The following is a 22926-nucleotide window of genomic DNA, read 5'->3' as shown; positions in this document are numbered from 1 at the left end:
ATCCCTCGGGGTGGCACGGAGAGGTGGGGGGTGGTGCGCGCAGCTGAGGCCGTCGGGGCAGCCGCAGCATGGCCTGGAGGTGGCCCAGGGTTAGAGGAGGAGGTCACCCCCCGGGCAGGGGCAGCCGGGCCCCGGCGTCTGCAGCCTGGAGGGGTGGGAGGCACACCCGGGCTGCGCTGGACAGCGAGCGTGAGGGGTGGCTCCTCCCCTGGAAAACAAGCCCTGCCTGCCCGCCGCCGGAGGTCGGGGCGCCCGGAGCAGCAGCCTGTTCCGGGGGGCGGGCCCGGCGGTGGCGGCTAGGCTCCTGCCCCGACAGGTGCGCGCCGCGCAGGAATGCTGCCGGCCTGACTCACCAGCGCCTCCTGCCTACCTGCCCGCCCGCCGCCCATAAAGCGCCCCACTCCCTGCCGCCGCGCCTTCCCTCCCTTTCCGGACACTCGGATCTGCGCGCCCCTGCAGCCGGGAGACGCTAACGCGGGCAGCCCAACCAAGGTAGGTACAGCTTCTCCCGGGGCAGACGCCAGGGACAGCAGACGCAGCGCAGGAAGGCGGCCGGGGGCCCCGGGGCCCAGAGCTGGGTGCCCAGTCTGGGCCTCAGAGGAAGGAAAATGCGGATGCCCACCCAGCACTGGGCAGCCAGGCCAGGGAGCTGGTGGGGCAGGGCCGGTGGCTTTTGTTTCCTGGGCTCTTCCATTGGTGGAGGCTGACAGACTCTGCCCGGGGCAGGTGCCTAGCATGCCAGGGTGTGCCGGGGAGCAGAGACCAGGAGAAGCCAGAAAAGGCTCTTGGCTGGCAGATCCTGGGGCTGGGACAACCAGAGGCCGGCAGCAGGAAGAGGCCTGGGTGTTGGAAGGGTGTGGGGAGAACTGGGCAGAGGCCAGGCAGCTGGCAGGCCTACAGGCTGGGTCCTCAGAGGAGCAGCCACCCAGAGAGGTGAGCACCCCCCATTCAGCTGGGCATGGGCTGCCGTGTGTGGTGCCACAGTTCTCTCAGGGCCTGGGGACTCCCTGGCTTCCCTCTCAGGCGAGCACACACCAGCCCTCCTCCCAAAGTCGGCTGTAGGCACCGTTTTTTCCAGGAAGCTCTCCTGACCTCACTCAACAGCCCTGGAGGCTATGCCTACCACTGTAAGCTCTTCCATGCCACCCCTTTTCCCACTTATCGGCCCCTGGTGGTGAGCTCTGAATGTGGGCACAGGGGCCCTAGATGGCTCCCAAGGGCAGGGCCTGACCTCTCCACTGGCCCTGCCACACCCTGAACACAGCGCCTAGGCAGTAGTCATTGCTACCCCCACGGGCTGAGGATCTTCGCTCTGGGGGCTAAAGGGAGAGGTGGAAGGACACTGGGAAGAAGTATCTGCCTCCTTAGCCCTGGTTTCCCATGGTGACAGCAGCCTAGGGGCAACGGTCCTAGGTTCTCACAGCAGCTGACCCTGAGGGTGAGCACCCGGGCTCTCCAGGGTAGGGACTTGGGACAGCAGGAAGGGACAGCTGAGGCAGGGGGCTTCGGTGTGCCAAGCAGGGGTCCCATGGGGTGAAGAGGGAGGTGGGGTGTGAGGAGAGCCCAGCCTGTATGTGTGGTCCATGGGGGCCTGAGGGGGTGAATGTCCCGCAACCTCTGCCCAGCCCATCTCGGCCACACTTGCCGATAAACCCGAAAGCTTTATTTTTATGCGAAATTTCATCTTTTGTAATGTTAGCAACTACTTTTAAAACTTTTTTAACAAAATTTGAGTCCAACAAGACAATTCCGAGTGGATATCTGGCCCATCTCTGCCATTTTGTAGCCTCTGGGGATAACCTGGCTGGTAAATGGGGGTTGGGGTTGCCGGGGCCTGTCTGGGCTCCCCCCCAGCTGGCTGTGTGGTGGGCTAGCCCTGCAGCCTTCTGTGTCTCCACTTCCTTATCTGTGAAATGGGGAGAACGCGAGAATTTTTGTACAGGGTCCCGAGCTGATTAAGTAGCCATCATGAATGTGATGCGCAGGGCACACGCTGGCTGTCACCACTGAGAGGGGGTCCGTGTTTACGGTGTGCTCACGGAGTGCCCGGCTGTGGGCACGGGGAGGGCAAACAAGAGCTGGCTCTGCCCCAGCTGTACCTGTGTGTAATGGTGCCTCCGGGGCTGAAGCTGCATTGTGTGGCCTGTGGGTGTGGTACCCACACCCCACGGCTGCAGGAAAGTTATTTCCCCCAAGGAGCCCTGCCTTGGAGGCTCAGGGCACTTTGCCCAGGGTCCTCGTTAGCCACCGCCTCTGGTGGGGCTGGTGCCCAGGTGGTCCTGCCTGTGGATGTGTTGAAGTTGTCATGACCTCCTGAGGCCACATGCTTTTGGGGAGGGAGGCAATGTCTTCCTGGCCCCAAAGCACAGACAAGTCTCCCTAACTCTGTTGGGCCTGGCCTGGGCTGCCCCTGCCCCACACGCTGGGGACTGAGAACAGACTCAGGTGGGAGGGCCAGTGGGCACAATGTGGTCTCGGGCCTCTGGGAAGACTCTCTTTGGAGAGAGAGGCAAGGCAAGGACCTTTGTCCTCAGCTCTGCAGGCCTCGTGGTGCTGGCCAGTCCCTTCTCTCTGGAGGCCTCAGGGATGCGTGTGGCTGCCCCGAGTGTCCTGCTGACTTGAGATGGTTTGATAGTGAACACAAGACAGGTGGGGGTTCCTGGGGCAGCTGACTCAGTGAGTATGAGTGTGTGCAGGAAGGGGCTTGTCACCTAGCTCTGGGCTGACTCTAGAAAGGAGTGGCCTGCTCGGAGAGCTCAGGGTCCCCGGAAACTCCACTCTGGGGTGGCAACAGTGGGCGGTAGGGCAGGGGATTCAGGCCCCACCCTGGAGAGCCAGGCAGCCATCGCAGAAGCTGACTCCCCCCATTCCCAGGCCTCACAGCTCATGGGGCCCCTCTCCTCCTGGGCATGCTACCCCTCACCAAGAGGTGAGTGGGTCAGGACGGAGAGTGGCAGGAAGGTAGGGCTAGGGCCCCCTCTCTCCCTATCCAGCCTGATCCAGGCCTGCTGAAGTCTGAAAGGCAAAGACAGAATAAGACCTGGCCTGCCCTCTGGAGACCAGTACTGAGAGCCTAGCCTTGGGACAAGCTTGAAGCCCGGAGCCTTCAGAGGTGAAGGGTGAGGCTTCCCTCAGTGGGCGCAGGCCTGCAGGACATCTGGCCATTCCAGGGCGACAGGTGAGGGGCAGTGGGAAAGCCAGCACTCTGGGTCTCTGCGCCTGCCCTTGCTGGCTGTGTGGCTTTGATGGTGTCACGGAAGCGCTCAGAGCCTCGATTTCCACACTGGCCCGATGGCAATGGCTCCAGCTCCCCTGCAGAGCTGACAGGATGGACCAGTGTGGAGATGTCATATGTGGGCTGTTCTGTTACAGGAGGAAGAGGATGGGAGGGCTGAGCCCCAGCCTATGGACCAGGCTGCTGCTGGTGGCCCTGCTGAGCGTCAGCTTCCCCGGGCACATGGGTGAGTGCGGCAGGGACCCACTTTTCAGGGCAGGCACCTCACATGGTGCCTCCGCTCACCCAGACACTCAGCCATCTTACAAGTGAACAGTGCGCTCAGGGGCTGGGGAGCTCGAGGCTCCCTGCCCCTCAGCCTGTGGAATCGGGAGCCTTGGGCTGTGTGGCCTGAGAATCCAGGGACAGAGGGATTCTGTCTAGAGGAGAAGTGAGACTCACTCTGAGAATGAGCAACTCCAGATATGCTGAGGCCTTGAGTGAAGTCGAAACATTTGACGGGGATTCAGAGGAGAGAGAGGCCTCTGACCCCATGCCACCTGCTCTCTGAGTGTCTCCATTCAGCTGGCTTGGGCCAGCTCCTACGCCTTGAGTTTTGCCTGTCAGTTGAGGTTATGCTGAGAGCTTGAGCTAGATCTTGGTGGGAATATTTACACTAGGGAAATTGGCAAATATTATCAATCAGAGCTCCCTGCGCCTCCCACCCAGGCTTTTTTTTTTTTTAACAGGGAAGGTAGTTATTGCAACTTTATTCTTACTGATTTGGTCCCCACCAATTTTTTTTATGATTTATTTTACTTTTTGTTGTTGTTGAGGATACAGCAGAACATACACCAATTCAACAGTTTCTACATGTACAATTCAGTGACATTGATTACATTCTTCTGGTTGTGAAACCATTTGCGTCCTCCTTTCCTGAGTTGTTCCTCCCACATTAACATAAACTGCCCCCCCCCCCGCCCAGGTTCTTATCTAATCTTTTGAGTTGCTGTTGTCGGTTTGATCCCATACAGATAGATCTTAAAAGAGCATAATCATCTTTAAACATTGACCAGCACGTTATTGCCTGGAGCCCAAGAGACTACCCACTGTGTACACTGGGTGTACCTAGCAGGTCCCTACTGTGTTTTTAACAAAACAGAGTCAAAGTGAATCCCAATAACTTTTGAGGGATAAACTGGAGTTTTACCTCATTTGTTTACTGAGGACCTACTGGGTACCAGGCTTTGTGCTAGCCCTGGGAACCAGTAACCAGTTGATGTCAAGTTGATTCCAATTCATGGTGACCCTACATGTGTCAGAATAGAAATGTGCTCCATGGAGTTTTCAATGACTGAGCTTTTGGAAGTAGATCTCCAGGCCTTTCTTCCAAGGTACTTCTGGGTGGATTAGAACTGCCAACGTTTCATTTAGCAGCTGAACACATTAACCATTTGCACCACCCGGAGACAGGCCCAGGGAACACAGTGATAAGACAGACACAGTCCCCTGACTCTGGAGGAGGCTCATATGACAGACAAGTCACATGGCAGTTGTGCTGCGAGGCCGGGCTGTGATGGGGAGAGATTGCACGGTGGATGCGGCTCATCCCAGGCCTCGGGAAAGGTGGTGGAAACTTTGCAGGATCCGAGGAGTTACCAGGCGAGGAGACAGCCAGGGTTCCAGGCAGTGAATGACCAGCACTTTGTCCCAGCCCCCTATTTTTCCCTCCAGACTTGAGCAGAAAGTCACAGGTTTGAGACCTAGCTCTGCTGGTTCCTACCAGTGCTACCTGAGGCAGATTGTGTAACCCCTGGGTCTCCTCCGCGTCCTTCTCTGTAAAAACGGGAGAGAATCCCACCTCTCTCAAGTGGGGTGCCCGTGGGAAGGGCGTGGCCATTGCTGAGGTCTATCCCAACGTGATGCTGTCCCTGCCCCCAGGGAACCGCTGCAAGAAGGCTCAGGTGAAGAGCTGCACTGAGTGTATCCGCGTGGACAAGGACTGCGCCTACTGCACCGATGAGGTGAGGACCTACCCCCTGGAGCCGGGGCCCAGCCTGGGCCACCTCCCCAGCCCGGGTCACCTCCCCAGCCTGGGCCACCTCCCCAGCCCAGATGCCCCACCTTGTCGTACCAAACCCTGGCTCTGGCAAAGTCTACACTGGCCACACCCTCAGCCCAGGCTCAGGCCAGGTGGGTGTGAGAGAACAGGCAAGGGTCCAGAACATTCCTCTGGAAGTAAAATCCAGGGGTTAGGACAGCCAGGGGATAGGCACTGTCCCTGCTGACCCCATCTCCTTCTGGCCAGATGTTCAAGGAGCGGCGCTGCAACACCCAGGCAGAGCTGCTGGCTGCGGGCTGCCGGCAGGAGAGCGTGGTGATCATGGAGAGTAGCTTTGAGATCACAGAGGTGCCCGGTGCGGGGATTGAGGGAGGTGGGCTCTCCAAACCCAGGGGCGTGCTGTGTCCCTTGGCTGGGTTGAGAAGCTCCCCATCAGGCCAGCTGTCCTCCTCCCTTGGACGCAGGAGACCCACATTGACACAAGCCTGAAACGCAGTCAGGTGTCACCCCAAGGACTGCGGGTCCGGCTGCGGCCAGGAGAGGAGCGGCACTTCGAGTTTGAGGTGTTTGAACCCCTTGAGAGTCCCGTGGACCTGTACATCCTCATGGACTTCTCCAACTCCATGTCCGACGATCTGGCCAACCTCAAGCAGATGGGGCAGAACCTGGGTATGCTGGGCCAGTGTAGAGGACAGGGGGCTCGGAGAACAGGTGGCCTCAACCAGATAGCTGCTCAGGAGGCCTGCACTCAGGACAGCTGCACCCACCCCACAAGGAGAGACAGGATGTCTGAGCCCCAAGAGAACATCCTCCCCCATTATCAGGGAAGGGTTCCGACCAGATCTGCCCAACCACTGGGGACATCAGGAAAGGCCCGGGGGAGCACCAGAGCCATCTAGCCCCGACAAGGGAGGACCCCCTTCATGAGGCTTGCTGAGGTCTCAGCTCAGCAGACAGAGCTGGGTTTAGCCCCCAACTTGCCAGCTTCATGGCTCTGGGTCCCCCGAGTCCTATTTCCCTCATCTGTAAACAGGGACAAGAGCTATTATGAGCCTGACCTGATGTCCAGCCTGTAGAGTGCTGGCAGTAAGATGTTATTCTCCTTCTTCCTGCTTCCCAAGCCTGCCCCGGGGCCCTTGTGTTTATTTGGGGGTATGAGTATTGGGGCTCAGTATCCCTGGGTGGCACAAGCAGTTAAGCACTCAGCTGCTAACCACAAGGTTGGTGCTTCAAGTCCACCCAGAAGTGCCCTGGAAGAAAGGCCTGGCAATCTACTTCCCAAAAATCAGCCACTGAAAACCCTCCAGAGCACAGTTCTACCCAGACACACGTGAGGCCGCCATGATTTGGAATTGACTCCGTGGCAGTTGGTGGTGGTGGTTGGTGTTGTTGGATCAGCTGCCCCCTTTCTCCTATGGGTGCCCAGCCCAGGTCCTGAGACAGCTCACCAGTGACTACACTATCGGGTTCGGCAAGTTTGTGGACAAAGTCAGCGTTCCCCAGACGGACATGAGGCCTGAGAAGTGAGTGACTCAGTGGGCCCCAGGTGGGCAGGGGTCCTGACTGGGTGGCCCGCCTCCTTGCTCACCCACACCCTTGAAATTCTTCTTTTGGGTGAAATGAGTGGAGGGGGCACTGGCCAGAGAGGGTGGGCCCTGGAGTCTGTGGAGCCTTCTCCCTAATGACGCATTCTCTCTCCCTCCCACCTCTGCCCAGGCTCAAGGAGCCCTGGCCCCACAGTGACCCCCCCTTCTCCTTCAAGAACGTCATCAGCCTGACTCAAGATGTGGAAGAGTTCCGGAGTAAACTGCAGGGAGAGCGGATCTCAGGCAACCTGGATGCTCCAGAAGGAGGCTTTGATGCCATCCTGCAGACAGCTGTGTGCACGGTGAGCGCTGGGGCCACTGCCAGCCCAACTGGAACCGGCAACTTCTCTGCAAGGACCTGAGCTGCTGCTGGCCTGCCCTGGTGCCAGGCTCAGGGGGCTCCTGAAGGGACAGCCATGAGCCTGCATACCCCAGGCCCCAAAACAAATTCAGACCCTCTGGATGGCCCTGAATTTTAATCCCAGTGTAGATATGCTGGGAGCCAAGGTCTCCAACCTGAGCAATCACACTAATCAGCAAGGCAGACATGGGCCTTGGGGTTCCAGAATCTTCTGTGCCCTGAGGCCAGCCTCCCAGCCAATCCCCCTACTAATGCCAGTCTCCCAGGACCCACGAGTTGCCCAGTCTCCAACTGTGCTGGACAACTAAAGAGAGCATTTCTTTTCACGTGTACATGAATTTTATTTTTCATTTTGAAAATTCTGCAGCCTAGTAAACAAAGGCCAGAAGTTGCCGTCATTTCACCATCATCAAACAGCCACTGGTTACCCCGTCAACTTACCTTGTTCTCTTTTCCTTACGTTGATATTGTTGGAATCCATGTACTTATAATCCCGAAACCTCCTTTTTCTCCGCTGAACATAAGCATTTGCTCTCGTAATCCATAGTTCCCAGTCACCAAGTATGTTTTTCTAACAGGCCGCTGTACACCACTGCACCTATTTTATCTACCCTTTCTGCATTTAACGTTATATTGTGTACATTTTCCTGTGCTGTGAACATATTCCCACCAAATGGTTGAGAGCTTGAGTGGGCTTCGGAGGAGCCTGGTTCGGATCTTCCGTGGGGCCCTTTGTGCCCACAGGCCCTGCGTTCATTTCCCATCCCCCCACACCTTGTCTCTGGTTTCCTTCATCGTCCCTCACCTTCGTCATCATTTATGATGGGGACGTAGCATTAACCCGTTGGCCTAACCCCCGGTTGGAGTCCACTTTCACTGCCCTATGCTACACTGTGCTAAATGTCCTCCATGTCCCTCCTTCCCCTCCCCAGAGGAACATCGGCTGGCGCCCAGAGAGCACCCACCTGCTGGTGTTCTCCACCGAGTCGGCCTTCCACTACGAGTCCGATGGCGCCAACGTGCTGGCGGGCATCATGAGGCGCAATGACGAAGACTGCCACCTGGATGCCTCAGGCACCTACACCCACTACAAGACGCAGGACTACCCATCGGTGCCCACCCTGGTGCGCCTACTTGGCAAACACAACATCATCCCCATCTTTGCCGTCACCAACCACTCCTACAGCTACTACGAGGTAGGGAGGCCGGGTCACGCTCAGACAGCCTTCCTCCCTCTCTGTCTTCCATCTCTGGTGCTGCTATAACAGAAATACCACAGCTGGGTGGCTTTCGCAAACAGAACTTCATTTTCTCACAGTTTAGGAGACTAGAAGTCCAAATTCAGAGAGCTGGCTCTAGGAGACGGCTTTCTCTCTCTGTCAGCTCTGCGGGGAGGTCCTCGTCTCTTTTCAGCTTCTGTTCTCAGTTCCTTGGAGAACTTCGTGTGGCATGTATCTTTCGCTGCATTTGTGCTTCCTTCTCTGTGCCTAAACTGTTCCATTTATATCTCAAAACTGATTGGCTTAAGACACACACTAATTTGAGTGCATTAATCTAACAAAGAAAACTCCGTTCCCAGATGGGATTATATTCACCTATATAACCAAAAAACCAAACTCATTGCCGTCGAGTCGATTCCGACTCATAGCGACCCTATAGGACAGAGTAGAACTGCCCCATAGGGTTTCCAAGGAGCGCCTGGCAGATTCCAACTGCCAACCCTTTGGTTAGCAGCCGTAGCACTTAACCCCTAGGCTACCAGGGTTTCACCTATATAGGGGTTAAGATTTTCAATACATATTATTGGGGGACACAATTCAATCCATAACACTCCCCAAAGCTTTTGGGTCCCCTGAGAGTGGGCCCTGGTGGGAGGGGGAGTTGGTGTGCCCATCCCCCAGCCTAACTCCCAAGCAAGCGGGGGCTAGGAGGGTAGGCTCTGAAATACACCGGGCAGGTTCCAGTCCTTAGTCTTCCCACCTGCAAAATGGGGCTAACCCTGCCTAATGTAGATGACCTCAGCAGGGTGAGGCCTATGGAGGGCTGAGTCGGGTGTGGTATCCCTCTCCGCAGAAGCTGCACACATACTTTCCCGTCTCCTCACTGGGCGTGCTGCAGGAGGACTCATCCAACATTGTGGAGCTGCTGCAGGAGGCCTTCGAGGTAAGGGCTGGCCGGATGAGGCCTCCTGGGCTGAGCCCTTTGGGGTGGGGCTGGAGAAGAGGCGGAATGGGCCAGGAGTGTCTCGGGCAGGTCACAGCTAAGAAAGGGGTCCTGAGTTGGGCCAGTGATGAAGGGTCTCTGGCGGTCCCTGGGGAGCTGAGGAACCAAGCTGGGCTGACCCCAGACTCCTCTGGGCTTCTGCCACCATGACCCTTCCAATATCACCCCCAAATCCTCCACGCAGGCAGAAGTGGAGGGGAGCCAGGCCAGGCCAGAGTGGGGAAGCCTAGGCTCCCTGCCAAAGACCACTGACCACCTACCCTCCTTTAGGCCATTCGCTCCAACCTGGACATCCGGGCGTTGGACAGCCCCCGAGGGGTGCGGACAGAGGTCACCTCCGAGATGTTCCAAAAGACAAAGACTGGGTCCTTCCACATCGAGCGTGGGAAAGTGGTACACGTCTGGTGGGGGCAGCGGGCAGAGAGGACTGGCACAGTGCCCACGAGGGGCAGGGCTTTTCCAAGCAGTGTCAAGAGTGTGGCCTCGGAAAGTTAGACAGGCCTGGGTTCAAATCCTCCTGGGTCGGTGACTCGGATGAGCTTGGCACATGTCTCAGTTTATCTGTAGCCTCATCCAAAGGCACATGCCCAGAGCTTGAGGGCAGGGTCTGCCTTAGCTGACAGCAGCATTTTCACAGGGCACATACCACGTGCAGCTGCGAGCCGCTGAGGACGTGGAGGGGACCCACGTGTGCCAACTGTCAGAAGGTGACCAGAGAGGGAACGTCCACCTGAAGCCTTCCTTCTCTGACGGTCTCAAGATGGACGTGGGCATCATCTGTGACAAGTGCACCTGCGAGCTGGTATGGCGCCGCCCTGCTGATGGGCAGGAGGGTCCGAGCCAACGTGCTGAGCCCTGAGCCACGAAGCAGAGCCTCCTGTGACCACATGGCCCTCGCATGTTCCCTGAGGGGCAGAGGGCAGTGAAAGTGTCCCACGTTCCCCTTCCCCACCGTACACCACCCCAACCATCTCATTCCAGCAAAAAGAGATACAGTCACCTTTCTGCACCTTCAACGGGGATTTCATGTGTGGACACTGTGTGTGCAATGAGGGCTGGTGAGTGTGGGGCAGACTCAGCTGACCCGAGAGGGGCTTGGGGCCCGACAAGGGCCTGATGCTGTCAGGGTGGGGGAGGGGCAGTAGGAGAGGGGGCACCCACTTGTTGGGGGCGCTCAGTGAAACGCAGTTGGCAATGGATAGATGTATAGACTGTCTCTGCAAAGCAACACAAGAATTGGGACAGTGGTAGCTTTCAGGGGGTGGAGTGGGTGTCGGGGGCTGGAGTAGAAGGGCAGGTTATTTTACACTCCTTCTCTCTGGTACTTTTCGTATTCTGAGCCATAAGCCTATATATTAAAATTACTTCCTCAGAAATAGAGTCATACATGAACATAAGGACTTTTGGGGAGCCCTGGTGGTGCAAAAGTTAAGGGCTTGGCTGCTGACCGAAAGGTTGGTGGTTCAAACCCACTCAGCAGCTCCACAGAAGAAAGATCTGTGGAGCTGCTCCTGCGAAGGTTACAGCCAGAACACCCTATGGGGCAGTTCTGCTCTGTCACGTGGGGTCTCTGTGAGTCGGAATGGACTCGATAGCACACAGCAACACCAAGGCACTTAAAGCTTCAAGAGCAGTGAGAAAGGAACACTGGGGGGCGGGCGTATCAGGGGACTGAGGTTTGAGCTTCAGCTCAGCCACTGCGGCCCTCTCAGAGCCTTGGTTTCCCTGTCTGTGAAATGGGACCCTAAAAGCCCAGCCCCTCTTGTGGGCTCTGGGAAGTGACTGGTTTCTCCCCCAGGAGTGGCAAGACCTGCAACTGCTCCACCGGCTCGCTGAGCGACAAGCAGCCCTGTCTGCGGGAGGGGGAGACCGAGCCATGCTCAGGCCATGGCGAGTGCCAGTGTGGGCGCTGCGTGTGCTACGGCGAGGGCCGCTATGAAGGCCAGTTCTGCGAGTTCGACAACTTCCAGTGCCCCCGCACCTCCGGCTTCCTCTGTAACGGTGAGCTTGGCGGCTGCGGGGCGACCTGGGTGTCCGCCCCCCACCCCGCCCCATCGAACTCTCCCTTCAACACCCAGTGCGGGTGATCCAAGCCCTGCTCCGGCCACCCTGAGTGCTTCCCAAGTCCTGCCCCACCCCGGACCTCACTCATCTCATCCACAAACTTGATGCCCCAGGCCCCTGCCAGCTTGACCTTCCCTTCTCCTTTTAAGACATTGGCTCCCCTGGGATCCTCTCTGGCAGCTCCAGTCTGTGCCAACCCCTCCCCTTCATTAGGGCCAGCACCACTCAGCTCAGCCTTCAACGGTTGGCGGGTGAAGTGCATGATGACAGTCTTGCTTCTGGAAGATGCCGCACTTGTAGCAGCAGGGCTGGAGTTATGCCTCCTCTGTGTCCTCACAGGGCCTGACGCAGTGTTGGGCCAAGGTGGTTGACACACAGTCTGGCCAGGGGCTCCAGAGCTGGGCAGGGGGGCAAGGAACTCACATCCATTGGCACGTGAATGGATTTGGTGGTTGAATGGAGGAGGAGGAATGAAATTTGACTCATCAAATGCTTCAGTGAACATTGAACTCATTGAATACTTATTAAACTTCCACTGTATGTTTGATGGAGCCCTAGTGGTGCAGTGGTTAAGAGCTCAGCTGCTAACCAAAAAGTCAGCAGTTCGAAAACACCAGCCACTCCTGTGAGAAGTTCTGCTTTCTCCTATAGGGTCACTATGTGTTGGAATCGACTCAACGGCAATGGGTTTGGTTTTTTGTTTTGGTATACTTGGCACTGGGGGTCGAGTCCCTACTTTTCTACCCTTTCTTCCATTCCTGCTTTCCCTGCCATTTCTTCACTCCAACTGCCAGTCCCAGAAGGTGCTCAGAGAAATGAAAGGAAGAATCCAGCACATGTGGAGAAAGGCAGGCAGTTGGTACAGGTGGAGGCATGGGGAGGAAGGGAGAAGGCAGGGCCAGAGTGGGAAGGGCTAGTTCTAGTTCAGGGCTGGTCCAGTTCTAGTCTAGTCCAAACATTTCTCAAGGGGCCAGAGAGCAAATATCTGGAGCTTTATAAGCCATACAGCCTCTATCACAACTACTCAACTCTACAGCCAGAAACAATACATAAACAAATGAGTGTGGCTGTGTTCCAATAAAATTTTATTTACAAAAACAGGTGATAAGCTGGATTTGACCCACAGGCCACAGTTAGTTGACCCTTATTCTAGTTCAGGGATCGTTGTTGTTAGGTCCCGTCAAGTTGATTTTGACTCCTAACAACTCCACGTGACAGAGTAGAACTGCCCCGTAGGGTTTTCTAGGCTGTAATCTTTACGGGAGATCGCCAGATCTTTCTCCCACAGAGCCCCCGGCTGGGTTTGAACCGGCAACTTTTCAGTTAACAGCTGAATGCTTAACCGTTGTACCACTAGGGCTCTATTGGAATTTGTCCTTTGGGCAAAAGGGAATCAATGGGAGTTTTAATTTCATTTCTAACTATTTGTATATTAACCTTGTATCCAGCCACCTTGGTAAACTCACTTATGGAATCTAATAATTTGTCTGTAGATTCTTCTGTTTTATTGGGTGGACCTGATACTTGCAAATGACCATTTTATTTCTTACTTTCCAATATGTATACCTTTTACTTATTTATTTATTTTTGATAGCTTATTGCATTGGCCAGGACCCATTAGAGGTTTTTAAACAGGAGAGCCATATGATTGGATTTGTGTTTTGGGACAGTTACTCTGGCTGCAAGGTGGAGGTAGAAGATTGGATGGGGGAGAGATGAAGAGAAGAACATTCCAGGAGAAGGAGGAAGAGATAACTTCTGCCCCTGGCCAGAGACATCCTAGCTCCAAGGCTCAGCTCCAACAGTTCCTCCCTGGAAGGTAGACAGCCTGGGACTGCAGGTGGGAATGTTGTTCTCCTCTTCCTTTCCTCCCCTCTCTGCAGACCGGGGACACTGTACCATGGGCCAGTGTGTGTGTGAGCCTGGCTGGACGGGACCAAGCTGCGACTGCCCCCTCAGCAATGCCACCTGCACTGACAGCAATGGGGTAGGCCTGGGCATAGGGGCAGGCAGGGCAGGGTGGTCAAGGGGGTGCCCAGTCAGGGTCATCCTTAGAAGGATGCCCGGTGAAGAGAAAGGAAAGGAGAGGGCAGGGATGGGGGCACGGCGGGCTCACTGGTGCCTCCTCTGCCCCAGGGCATCTGTAATGGGCGTGGCCACTGCGAGTGTGGACGCTGCCACTGCAACCAGCAGTCGCTGTACACGGACACCACCTGCGAGATCAATTACTCGGCGGTAAGGCTAGGACAGCGCGGGGTGTGTAGGCATGGCAACCCAGGGGCACAGGGCAGGACGGGAGGCTTAACCTGGTGCTGTAGAAGCTAGCCAAGGGCAGGAGACTGGGGCCTGGAACCCCCAGAACAGTGCCTGTCTGTCCCCTCCCCTCCCACCCAGATCCGCCTGGGCCTCTGTGAGGATCTGCGTTCCTGTGTGCAGTGCCAGGCCTGGGGCACTGGAGAGAAGAAGGGGCATGCATGTGAGGAGTGCAGCTTCAAGGTCAAGATGGTGGATGAGCTGAAGAAAGGTGTGCGGCAGGGCTGGGGGCTGGGGGTGCAGTGAGTCCAGGCAGGGGCACCGAATAGGCAGGAATGTCACTCATCTTTCCAGGGGGCTCACTGTTTGGATTAAGGTCCCACAGTCTGGCCAGGGAACACAAAACCTGGACCAGGGGCACACAGTCTGACCAGAGGGTACACAGCTGAGTTGGGACCAAAGAGTCTGGGCAGGAGGCACCTGGCTTGGGCAAGAGGCAAATAGACAGGCAGGGCACATGGGCCAAGCAGGGCACATAATCAGGCCAGGCACACAGCCTCCTCTTTTCTAGGTTAGAATCGACTTTCTAGATTCCAAGCCCTGCAGGATGCCCAGGGCAGGGAAATGGGGGACAGATTGCATCCTTAGATGCTGCTGGGTTCAAATCCTGAGCCCGGCCCCAGGGAAGCCCCCCATCATGCCCATCCCTGTGTTGGGGGAGGGGGCACAATTTGCTGGGGACTCTCGATCTTTCCCAGGGAGGTGCCTCAGGCCTGGGGGAACCAAGAGTGCCCCAGCATAGGGAACACCTCACCAGGCCCTGGAGTGCTTTGGGTAGAAGGTGGGTTCGATGCCATCTGACCATCTGTGGGTGCCGCGGAGGGGTGCTCAGGGTGGAGGGTGGGTTGGGTGCCATCTGACTGCCTGTGGGTGCAGCGGAGGAGGTTGTGGAGTACTGCTCCTTCCGGGACGAGGATGACGACTGCACCTACAGCTACACGGTGGAGGGCGACGGGGAGCCAGGGCCCAACAGCACCGTCCTGGTGCACAAGAAGAAGGGTGAGCCTGCGGGCTGTCGGGGGGGAGTGGTGAGCGGCCTGTCAGACTCAGTGGGAGGTGGGCACCGCCTTCCTCCTCCTCCTCCTTCCTCCCCAGACTGCCCTCCCGGCTCTTTCTGGTGGCTTATCCCCCTACTCATCTTCCTCCTGCTGCTCCTGGCGCTGCTGCTGCTGCTCTGCTGGAAGTACTGCGCCTGCTGCAAGGTGAACCCCCAGGGTCCCCACCCCCCATGGCCCACCCCTACAGGGTCCCCACCCTCTCAATGTTCCCACTCCTCCAGGGTCCCCACCCCCACAGGGTCCCCACCTTCTCAAGTTTCCCGCTCCCCCAGGGTCCCCACCCCTGCAGAGTCCCCACCCCCACAGGGTCCCCACCCTCTCAAGTTTCCCACTCCCCCAGGGTCCCACTCCCACAGGGTCCCCATCCCCCCAGGGTTCCCCCCCAGGGCCCCTACCCCCCCAAGGTCTCCAACCCCCACAGGGTCCCCACCTCCCCAGGGTCTCCACCTCACACATAATCCCCACCCCCTCAGGGTCCCCACCTACAGGGTTCTACCTCTACAGGGTCCCCTCCCAGGGACCCCTCCCAGTGTCCCCACCCCCACAGGGTCTCCACCGCCCCGAAGAGTCCTCACCTCCACAGGGTCTCAGTCCCCAAGGGTCCCCAGCCCCAGGGTCCCTACCTCCACAGGTCCCCACCCCACCCAGGGTCCCCACCCTACAGGGTCCCCACCCCCGCAGGGCCCCCACCCCCTCACAGGGTCCCCACCTCCTCACAGGGTCCCCGACCACCAGGGTCCCCACCTCCTCACAGGGTCCCCGACCACCAGGGTCCCCACCTTTCCAGGGCCCCCACCCCCTCAGGGTCCCCACCCCCCCAGGGTCCCCATCTTTACAGGGTCCTCGGTCCCCACAGTGTACCCACCCCCTCAGGGTCCCCATCCCCAATGGGGTTCCTGCCCACACAGGGCTCCCATCTCCCCAGGGAAGGCACTGTGGTCCCTCTGGGCCACTGGCCTGGGGCGCGTGGGCAGAGCGGCTTCCCAGGGCTGCAGCAGCCGGACACCACAGCCTGTCCCACCCTCACCTTCCCCCATTTTCTAGGCCTGCCTGGCCCTGCTCCCTTGCTGCAACCAAGGTATGGGCCTGGCATCGGGCGGGGGAGGAGGCTGTGACTGCTCTGTGCCCCCCAGCTGGGGTGGAAGGGACATGGGGGCTGAGTCTGGAATAGCATCCTGCCTGATGGGGTGTGGCAGGTGGGTCTAGGGGGCGCAGGCTGAGCTCCCTGTCCCGCAGGCCACATGGTGGGCTTCAAGGAAGACCACTACATGCTGCGGGAGAACCTGATGGCCTCCGACCACCTGGACACGCCCATGCTGCGCAGCGGCAACCTCAAGGGGCGGGACACCGTCCGCTGGAAGATCACCAACAACGTGCAGCGACCTGGCTTCGCCACCCGCTCGGCCAGCACCAACCCCACAGAGCTGGGTGAGGGTGGGCTGGCTGCTGCAGCCCTTGGCGGTGGGGGCCCGGGGCACATTCACTGCTGGGCCTGGGCCCAGGATCACACTGTTTCTGTTTGCTGTGGGTACTGGGGGCAGGCACAGGTGTGGCCACCCACTGCCCCTTGCCAATGGCTCTACAAACCGAACGCAGGCCTCAGTGTGCCAGGCGGGCTGCCCCTCACTGGCGAGTTGTCCCCCAGTCCTAGTGTGGTTCCTAGAGCGGGCTCTGCGGTGCCCACTGTGCAGGGGGCTGATGACACCCCCGTCCCACCTGCCCCCAGTGCCCTACGGGCTGTCCCTGCGCCTTGCCCGCCTCTGCACTGAGAACCTGCTGAAGCCTGACACCCGTGAGTGTGACCAGCTGCGCCAGGAGGTGGAGGAAAATGTAAGAACCACAGGAGCTGGGCTCAGGCGGTAGGCTCCCTAGGCACCAGGGGATGGTAGGTGGGCAGGGAAACAGCAGTAGAGCTGCCTTGACTGTTCCAGTTGGGAAACAGGGACTTCCTTGGCTAGGGGGTCCACATGGGATCTGTCCCTGTGAATGTTTCTGGAGAGGGGAAAGGCAGCAGAGCCTGGGTGTCAGGACATGTCCCCAGGCATGCACCCAGCCCACCCTGAGAGGTCTTCTTGGCCTGGGTGGCTCTGGGTGGGGAGCCCCCATGGCTCATGAGGGCCAGGGTGAAGGGATGACCAATGCGCAGCCTGGTCTGAGGTCCCAGACTCATTTTGCCCCCTGCCATGCAGCTGAATGAGGTGTACAGACAGGTCACAGGCGCCCAAAAGCTCCAGCAAACGACGTTCCGGTGAGTTAGGGGCAGGTGGGGCAGCCTGGTGCCTGGGGATTTAAGCTCTCAGGCCGACCCTGCCTCCACCCAGCCCTCGCCTCTGCCCATCTGACTCACTGTCTCCTCTTCATCCCCCACAGGCAGCAGCCCAATGCCGGGAAAAAGTGAGTGGAAGACACATGGGGGGCTGGTAGCCCCCGGCCCCAGCCACCCGCCCCATCTGCCCTCTGCCCAGAACCTGCCACGCCTGTCTGCTGCCCCAGCTACCTGTCCCAACTTCCCCCTGCCCCATTCTACTGCTGGCCTGGCTCCAGCCCCAGCCCCCTGCCCCATCTCCATCCCATAGGAAGAGGGAACCGGATACCTGTCATGGTTTAGGACCCTTATTCATTCCTTTACTTGACCATGCATTCCACAAACACTGGTGGGGAGCCCTGACTATGAGCCCTGTCCAAGAACAGCCAAACCCCAGGCAACCAGACAGACACAGTCCCTGCCCGCCACCAGCACCCTGCTCTGACCTTCCTCCAGACCCTGAGAGCCTGATCCTAGAGGCACCTCTGGGCACCAGACAGGTTACCAAGTAGATGGACCCAAGTCACCACCTCTTCCCCAGTTCCTGACCAAGTCCCAGCCTTTCAGGGGGAGAGAAGGGGGGCCTCAATGCGGAGAGAACAGAACAGTGGAGTCACCATCAATAATAATCACTGAGACCAGAATTTTGGGTGCTTACGACGTGCCAGGCATTGTTCTAGGGGCTTTATGTGTGTGTGTGTGTTATCTTATCCAACCCTTTCATCAACCTTGTGAGCTACCATTGCTGTCCCTGTTTTACAGATGAGGAAACTGAGGCCCAGAGAGGTTAAGCAACTTGCCCATGGTTATCTAGCTGTCAGGAAGTAGAACCAGGATTTGAACCCAGGCAGTGGGGTGGCTGGGTAGGAGTCTGCCTGCAGCCTCCACTCTGAGCATCTTTGCTGTCCTGTCCCCGTCTTAGCTCCCCTACTCCTCACATCACCAGCCCTTCTTGGTGAGTGGGAATGGGTAGCCCATTTAATGGAGGAGGACACCGAGGCTCAGGGAGCTGCGTGGCTTGGCCAAGGCTGCAGGTCAAGGGTGGCGAGGCCACATGGGCCTCCAGGTCTGCCTGGCCAGACCACCCTGTGCTTTTGCTGCCCTGCCTCTTGTCCCCTGGCAGAGGGGGACAGGCAGGAGGAGAGGTTAGCCTGACACCATCCCCACCTGACTCCCCACCCCAGGCAGGACCATACAATTGTGGACACAGTGCTGATGGCACCCCGCTCGGCCAAGCAGACCCTGCTGAGCCTGACGGAGAAGCAGGTAGAGCAGGGGGCCTTCCATGAGCTCAAGGTGGCCCCTGGCTACTACACCCTCACTGCAGACCAGGGTAGGTGGCAGACTCCCACGCCACACCCTCACACCCCAGCCCTTGTGCAGCCCCCTGACCCACGTCTGACTGCCCCCCACCCCACCCAGATGCCCGGGGCATGGTGGAGTTCCAGGAGGGCGTGGAGCTGGTGGACGTGCGCGTGCCACTTTTCATCCGGCCTGAGGATGATGACGAGAAGCAGCTGCTGGTGGAGGCCATCGACGTGCCCTCCGGCACCGCCACCCTTGGCCGCCGCCTGGTCAACATCACCGTCATCAAGGAGCAAGGTTGGGTTGGGAAGAGCAGCGGGGGGCAGAAAGGAGCACCTTAACCAGTACCAGTGGCCTTTGGGTTGACTCCCACTCATGGTGACCCCCACATGTGTCAGAGTAGAACTGTGCTCCAAAGGGTCTTCAGTGGCTGAGTTTTCAGAATTGGATCACCAGGCCTTTCTTCCAAGGCATCTCTGTGTGGACTCAAACCTCCAACCTTACAGTTAGCAGCCAAGAGTCTTAACTGTTTGGCACTACCCAGGGACTCCTGGGGCACCTTGTTCCTCCTGCTATCCCAGTAGAAATGGGACCTGGCCACATGGCCTGCGGCAAGTCATTTAACCCCTATGAGCCTTGGTTTTCCCATCTGCAAAATGGGTATCAAGCTCTCGTGAGGAATTGGTGACTGTAAATCCCTTTGCACAGTGCCTGGCACGTGATAAACGCGCAAGAAGCGGGAGCGCCTGTTATAATCACCCCGTCCCCTTGTTCCTCTCTCCCTCATGGCCTTTCTGAACTTAGGGGGTCAAACAGGCTGCCTAGTATGTCAGAGTGGAAGGGAATTGGGTGTTCATTTTGTCCAAGCCCCTCTTGGGCAAATGAGGAATTGAGGCCAGACTGGGGAGGGATGGGCCAGGTGTTGCACCATTGGCCCCGATTGCCTTGCCCATATCCAGGGCCCTTGCGACACACACCACACCCCCCCCCACCAGGACCCACAGGTCTTTGTCCTGCTCAGCCTCCTTTCTCTGCCCTGACCCTTCTAGGGTGTCTGCTGGACCCTGTGTTCCAGCCCCCTCAATGCTCTCTGGAAGATTTCTCCACCCACTTCCTCCACCCTCCCCAGAGGGATGTGGGGGTGAGGGGGACACGCAGGTTCCTTGAGTCTGGGCTGGGCTGGGCCAGAGAGAAAGGGCTAGGAAAGGGGCTGAGGCCAGGACCCCCTGACCGGTGCGGGCTCCTTGCAGCCAGTGGGGTGGTGTCCTTTGAGAAGCCCGAGTACTTCGTCAGCCGCGGAGAGCAGGTGGCCCGCATTCCCATCATCCGGCGCATCATCGACAGTGGCAAGTCCCAAGTCTCCTACCGCACACAGGACAACACAGCACATGGCAACCGGGTGAGGTCCCCAGCAGGGTTGTGGGTGCGTCCCAGAGGTCCAAAGATGCCCCACTGGGTTCCTAGGACAGAGGACATGGCAGCTATCCGAGTCCTTGGCCTGGCCTCCCAGACAGCCTACCCACTCCTGCTTCCCTTGTGAGGCCAGGCCAGAGCCCATCACTGCCAGGGACTCAGCCCAGAACATTCTTAGCACCCCCCTCCCCCAACAACCCAGGATTACTATCAGGGCAGCCACACTCTTCCAAGGGAAATGGACTCTCTGGCTGGCCCAGGCCTGGGGGCTTCCGTCTGCTTGACCTGGGGTCCCAGCCCCTTGTCCCTGGGCCCGACATCCCAAGGGCCTTCATTGTTTGCCCGACAGGCTCTGCCCAGCAAGAGTGGCCTTTCAAGGCAGGGGGTGGCATCTGTGCCTGTATCCCCTTCCTCACTGGCCCCAGCAGCAGGGAACAGCCAACTCCAGCTGGTTGATGGGTTTGGTTTGCATGGGTTTTGTTTTGTGGTGATTGTTTTTAATTTTGAATTTATTGTTGTTGTTAGTTACTTCAAGTCAATTTTGACTTATGGCGACCCCATGTGTGTCAGAGTAGAACTGTGCTCCATAGGGTTTTCAAGCCTGCGACCTCTCAGAATCAAATCGCCAGGCCTCTGGGTGGGTTTGAACCGCCAACCTTTCGGCTAGTAGTCAAGCACTTGACTGTTTCCACCACCCAGGGACCATTGAATTTTTTACCAGCATCTAAAACTTTAACAATTATCTGTCAAAAATTATCTCAGAAAGTAAGAAATGCTAGCCTCGCTGAGCCCGCAGGCCCACTTGGCAAACCTCACCAGCAAGGTAGCAGGGTCTCCTGGCCCATCAGGCTGGCACTCTCCAGGCCTGCCCTGCTTGGCCACGCCCCATTTTCCTCTACTTCTTTTTATTGGTAGGAACATCTCTCATTACCACTCTGATGCGCCCAATAAAAATTCCAAGGACATATTTGTATTTTCGTAAGTTTCCTTTGGTATGTCACATTATACAAGAAATACTGGCTATCCTGTTATGCTTTTGTAAAGATGTCTTGGTATTTAAAGATTTTTATTATGTCTCAACTTTTTTTAAAAAAAAAGAAGTCAAATGTACAGAAAAGCCCTGCTTACCCCTTACATAGATCACTCATTGCTAATGTTTGCCTTCTCTAGATGTAGATAGGTATGTTGCTGTTTCGGGGCGCCGACTCATAGTGACCCCACGTGACAGAGTAGAACTGCCTCATAGGGTTTTCTAGCCTGTAATCTTTATGGTAGCAGATCACCATATCTTTTTCCCGCAGAGCCACTGGGTGGGTTCAAACCATCAACCTTTCGGTTAGCAGCCGAGCACTTAACCATTGCACCACGAGGGTTCCCTTTAGATACAGAAATAGGGACAGCTTAGATACAGAGATAATACATCTATATCCATATTTATCTATCTATATAGAGTTGTTTTTTGTTTTGTTTGCTGAACTATTTCAAAGTAAGTTGCAGCTATCATGACACAGGCCCCTAAACACTTCTGTAGGCACTTCCTAAGGACAAGGATATCCTCCCACGTGCCTACAACACAAGTATCAAACTTAAGAAACTTCATGTTGATCATACTAAACCCATTGCCGTCCAGTCAGCTCCAACTCAAAGAGACTCTGCAGGACAGAGGAGAACTGCCCCACAGGGTTTCGGAGAAGCGGATGGTGGATTCGAACTGCCAAACTTCTGGTTAGCAGCCAAGCTCTTAATCACTGCACCACCTGGCTCCATTATACTAGTACCTAATAATCAGTTCATATTCAGGGGTCCCAGTAGTGTCCTTTATAGCTGCCCCCATCAAAATCCACGACCCAATCAAGGGTCTGGCATTACATTTTGTTGTCATGATCTTTTGTCTCCTTTAATCTGAAACAGTTCCCTGGCTTTGTATTTCATGACATGGACACTTTCGGAAGGGTCCAGGAGAGTTGTCTGGCAGAGCAATTCCCTGTTTTTCTTACATCAGCAGTTGAACTTTCTTTGTATCTTTTGAGTTTGTGTCCCCTGCTCTCGCCCTAGACAGCTGTACCATGGAATTAAAACTCATTAGTTTGAAGCGCCACCTAGTGGTCTCATGTGAGAGGGATTTTTTTTTTTTTTTTTTCCTGGCTGCTCACAGTTGATCTACATTACACGCATGCACACACACACACGCACACACACTACACACACATATTCATCCTAGGAAGCTCAGGAAAACTGGAGTGTTGGGGAAAAAAGCTGGAGCCGATGGAAGCACCCACCCAGCAGGTAGGGCCTGTGGCCTGCTCGGATCCCAGACTTCAGAGCCACAGTGTGGGGACAGTTCTTCCCTTCCTGGGTGGGGCCTGCAAATCCCAGCCCCCAGGGGCCTCACAAAGGGCTGAGTGCCTGCTTGTGTGGGGGATTCTGTAGCTGCCAGTGCATTCTTGTGTCTCTCTAAGCCCTGGTTGAAATCCCGGCTTCACCACAACTATGTGTGGGAACTTGGGCAAGCTTCTTAAGGTCTCCATGCCTCAGTTTCCTCATCTGTAAAATGGGGATGATAACATCATCAAACCCATACCATTGTGAGGATCAAATGAGCTAATCTTTGTAAAGTGCTTGACACACCTGTAACCTCTTGCCATCAAGACAATTCTAACTCATGGAAACACCATATGTTACTGAGTAGAACTAAGCTCCATAAGGTTTTTGTGATGGTCATCTTTGCAGAAGTAGACTGCCAGACCTTTCTTCCATGGTACCACTGGATGGGTTTGAACTGCCAGCCTTTAGATTAGTAGCCAAGTGCAGGCCGTTTGTACCACTCAGGGACCTGACCGATACACAGGAGGTGCTCTAGAATCACAGGAGCTGTTTCATGTCCATGTGACAGTCTGCATGTGATAGGCTTTGCAGTGTCGTGTGCACAGGGTGGGCTGTGTGGCCATGACTCAATGCGTTCCCTGGAGGACCCTAATGTCTGAGTTGCCACATCCCCAGCCCTGGCCTGATTCTGACCCCT

General features: G+C 56.8%; 1 protein-coding gene across 5 annotated transcripts in view; it reads left to right on the top strand.

Moving 5' to 3' along the window:
• The first annotated feature begins 376 nt into the window (after nt 1–376).
• The window catches only part of ITGB4 (integrin subunit beta 4), a 32818-nt gene continuing 10268 nt past the window's right edge, over nt 377–22926 (top strand). Inside the window, exons 1-26 of one of the 5 annotated variants that reach the window (XM_064270735.1) lie at nt 377–492; nt 3373–3461; nt 5156–5238; nt 5523–5624; nt 5741–5945; nt 6703–6799; nt 6993–7164; nt 8156–8419; nt 9297–9386; nt 9717–9839; nt 10084–10248; nt 10428–10504; nt 11245–11447; nt 13394–13497; nt 13647–13745; nt 13905–14034; nt 14700–14822; nt 14919–15025; nt 15926–15959; nt 16118–16309; nt 16608–16711; nt 17071–17129; nt 17252–17275; nt 18371–18519; nt 18609–18788; nt 19742–19890. In XM_064270735.1, the coding sequence (XP_064126805.1) occupies nt 3383–3461; nt 5156–5238; nt 5523–5624; nt 5741–5945; nt 6703–6799; nt 6993–7164; nt 8156–8419; nt 9297–9386; nt 9717–9839; nt 10084–10248; nt 10428–10504; nt 11245–11447; nt 13394–13497; nt 13647–13745; nt 13905–14034; nt 14700–14822; nt 14919–15025; nt 15926–15959; nt 16118–16309; nt 16608–16711; nt 17071–17129; nt 17252–17275; nt 18371–18519; nt 18609–18788; nt 19742–19890 (3114 nt within the window). In that variant the 5' untranslated portion in view covers nt 377–492; nt 3373–3382. Of the gene's footprint in view, nt 493–2657; nt 3462–5155; nt 5239–5522; nt 5625–5740; nt 5946–6702; nt 6800–6992; nt 7165–8155; nt 8420–9296; nt 9387–9716; nt 9840–10083; nt 10249–10427; nt 10505–11244; nt 11448–13393; nt 13498–13646; nt 13746–13904; nt 14035–14699; nt 14823–14918; nt 15026–15925; nt 15960–16117; nt 16310–16607; nt 16712–17070; nt 17130–17251; nt 17276–18370; nt 18520–18608; nt 18789–19741; nt 19891–22926 lie in introns of those variants that run through there. The other 4 variants (XM_064270737.1, XM_064270738.1, XM_064270734.1 and 1 more) reach the window with 4 other exon arrangements.

The sequence above is a fragment of the Loxodonta africana genome, chromosome 18 (genome assembly GCF_030014295.1).
Source record: "Loxodonta africana isolate mLoxAfr1 chromosome 18, mLoxAfr1.hap2, whole genome shotgun sequence".
Classification (NCBI taxonomy): Eukaryota; Metazoa; Chordata; class Mammalia; order Proboscidea; family Elephantidae; genus Loxodonta; species Loxodonta africana.
Note: the sequence above shows the minus strand (reverse complement) of the source record. Positions and strands in the feature narration are given on the sequence as shown.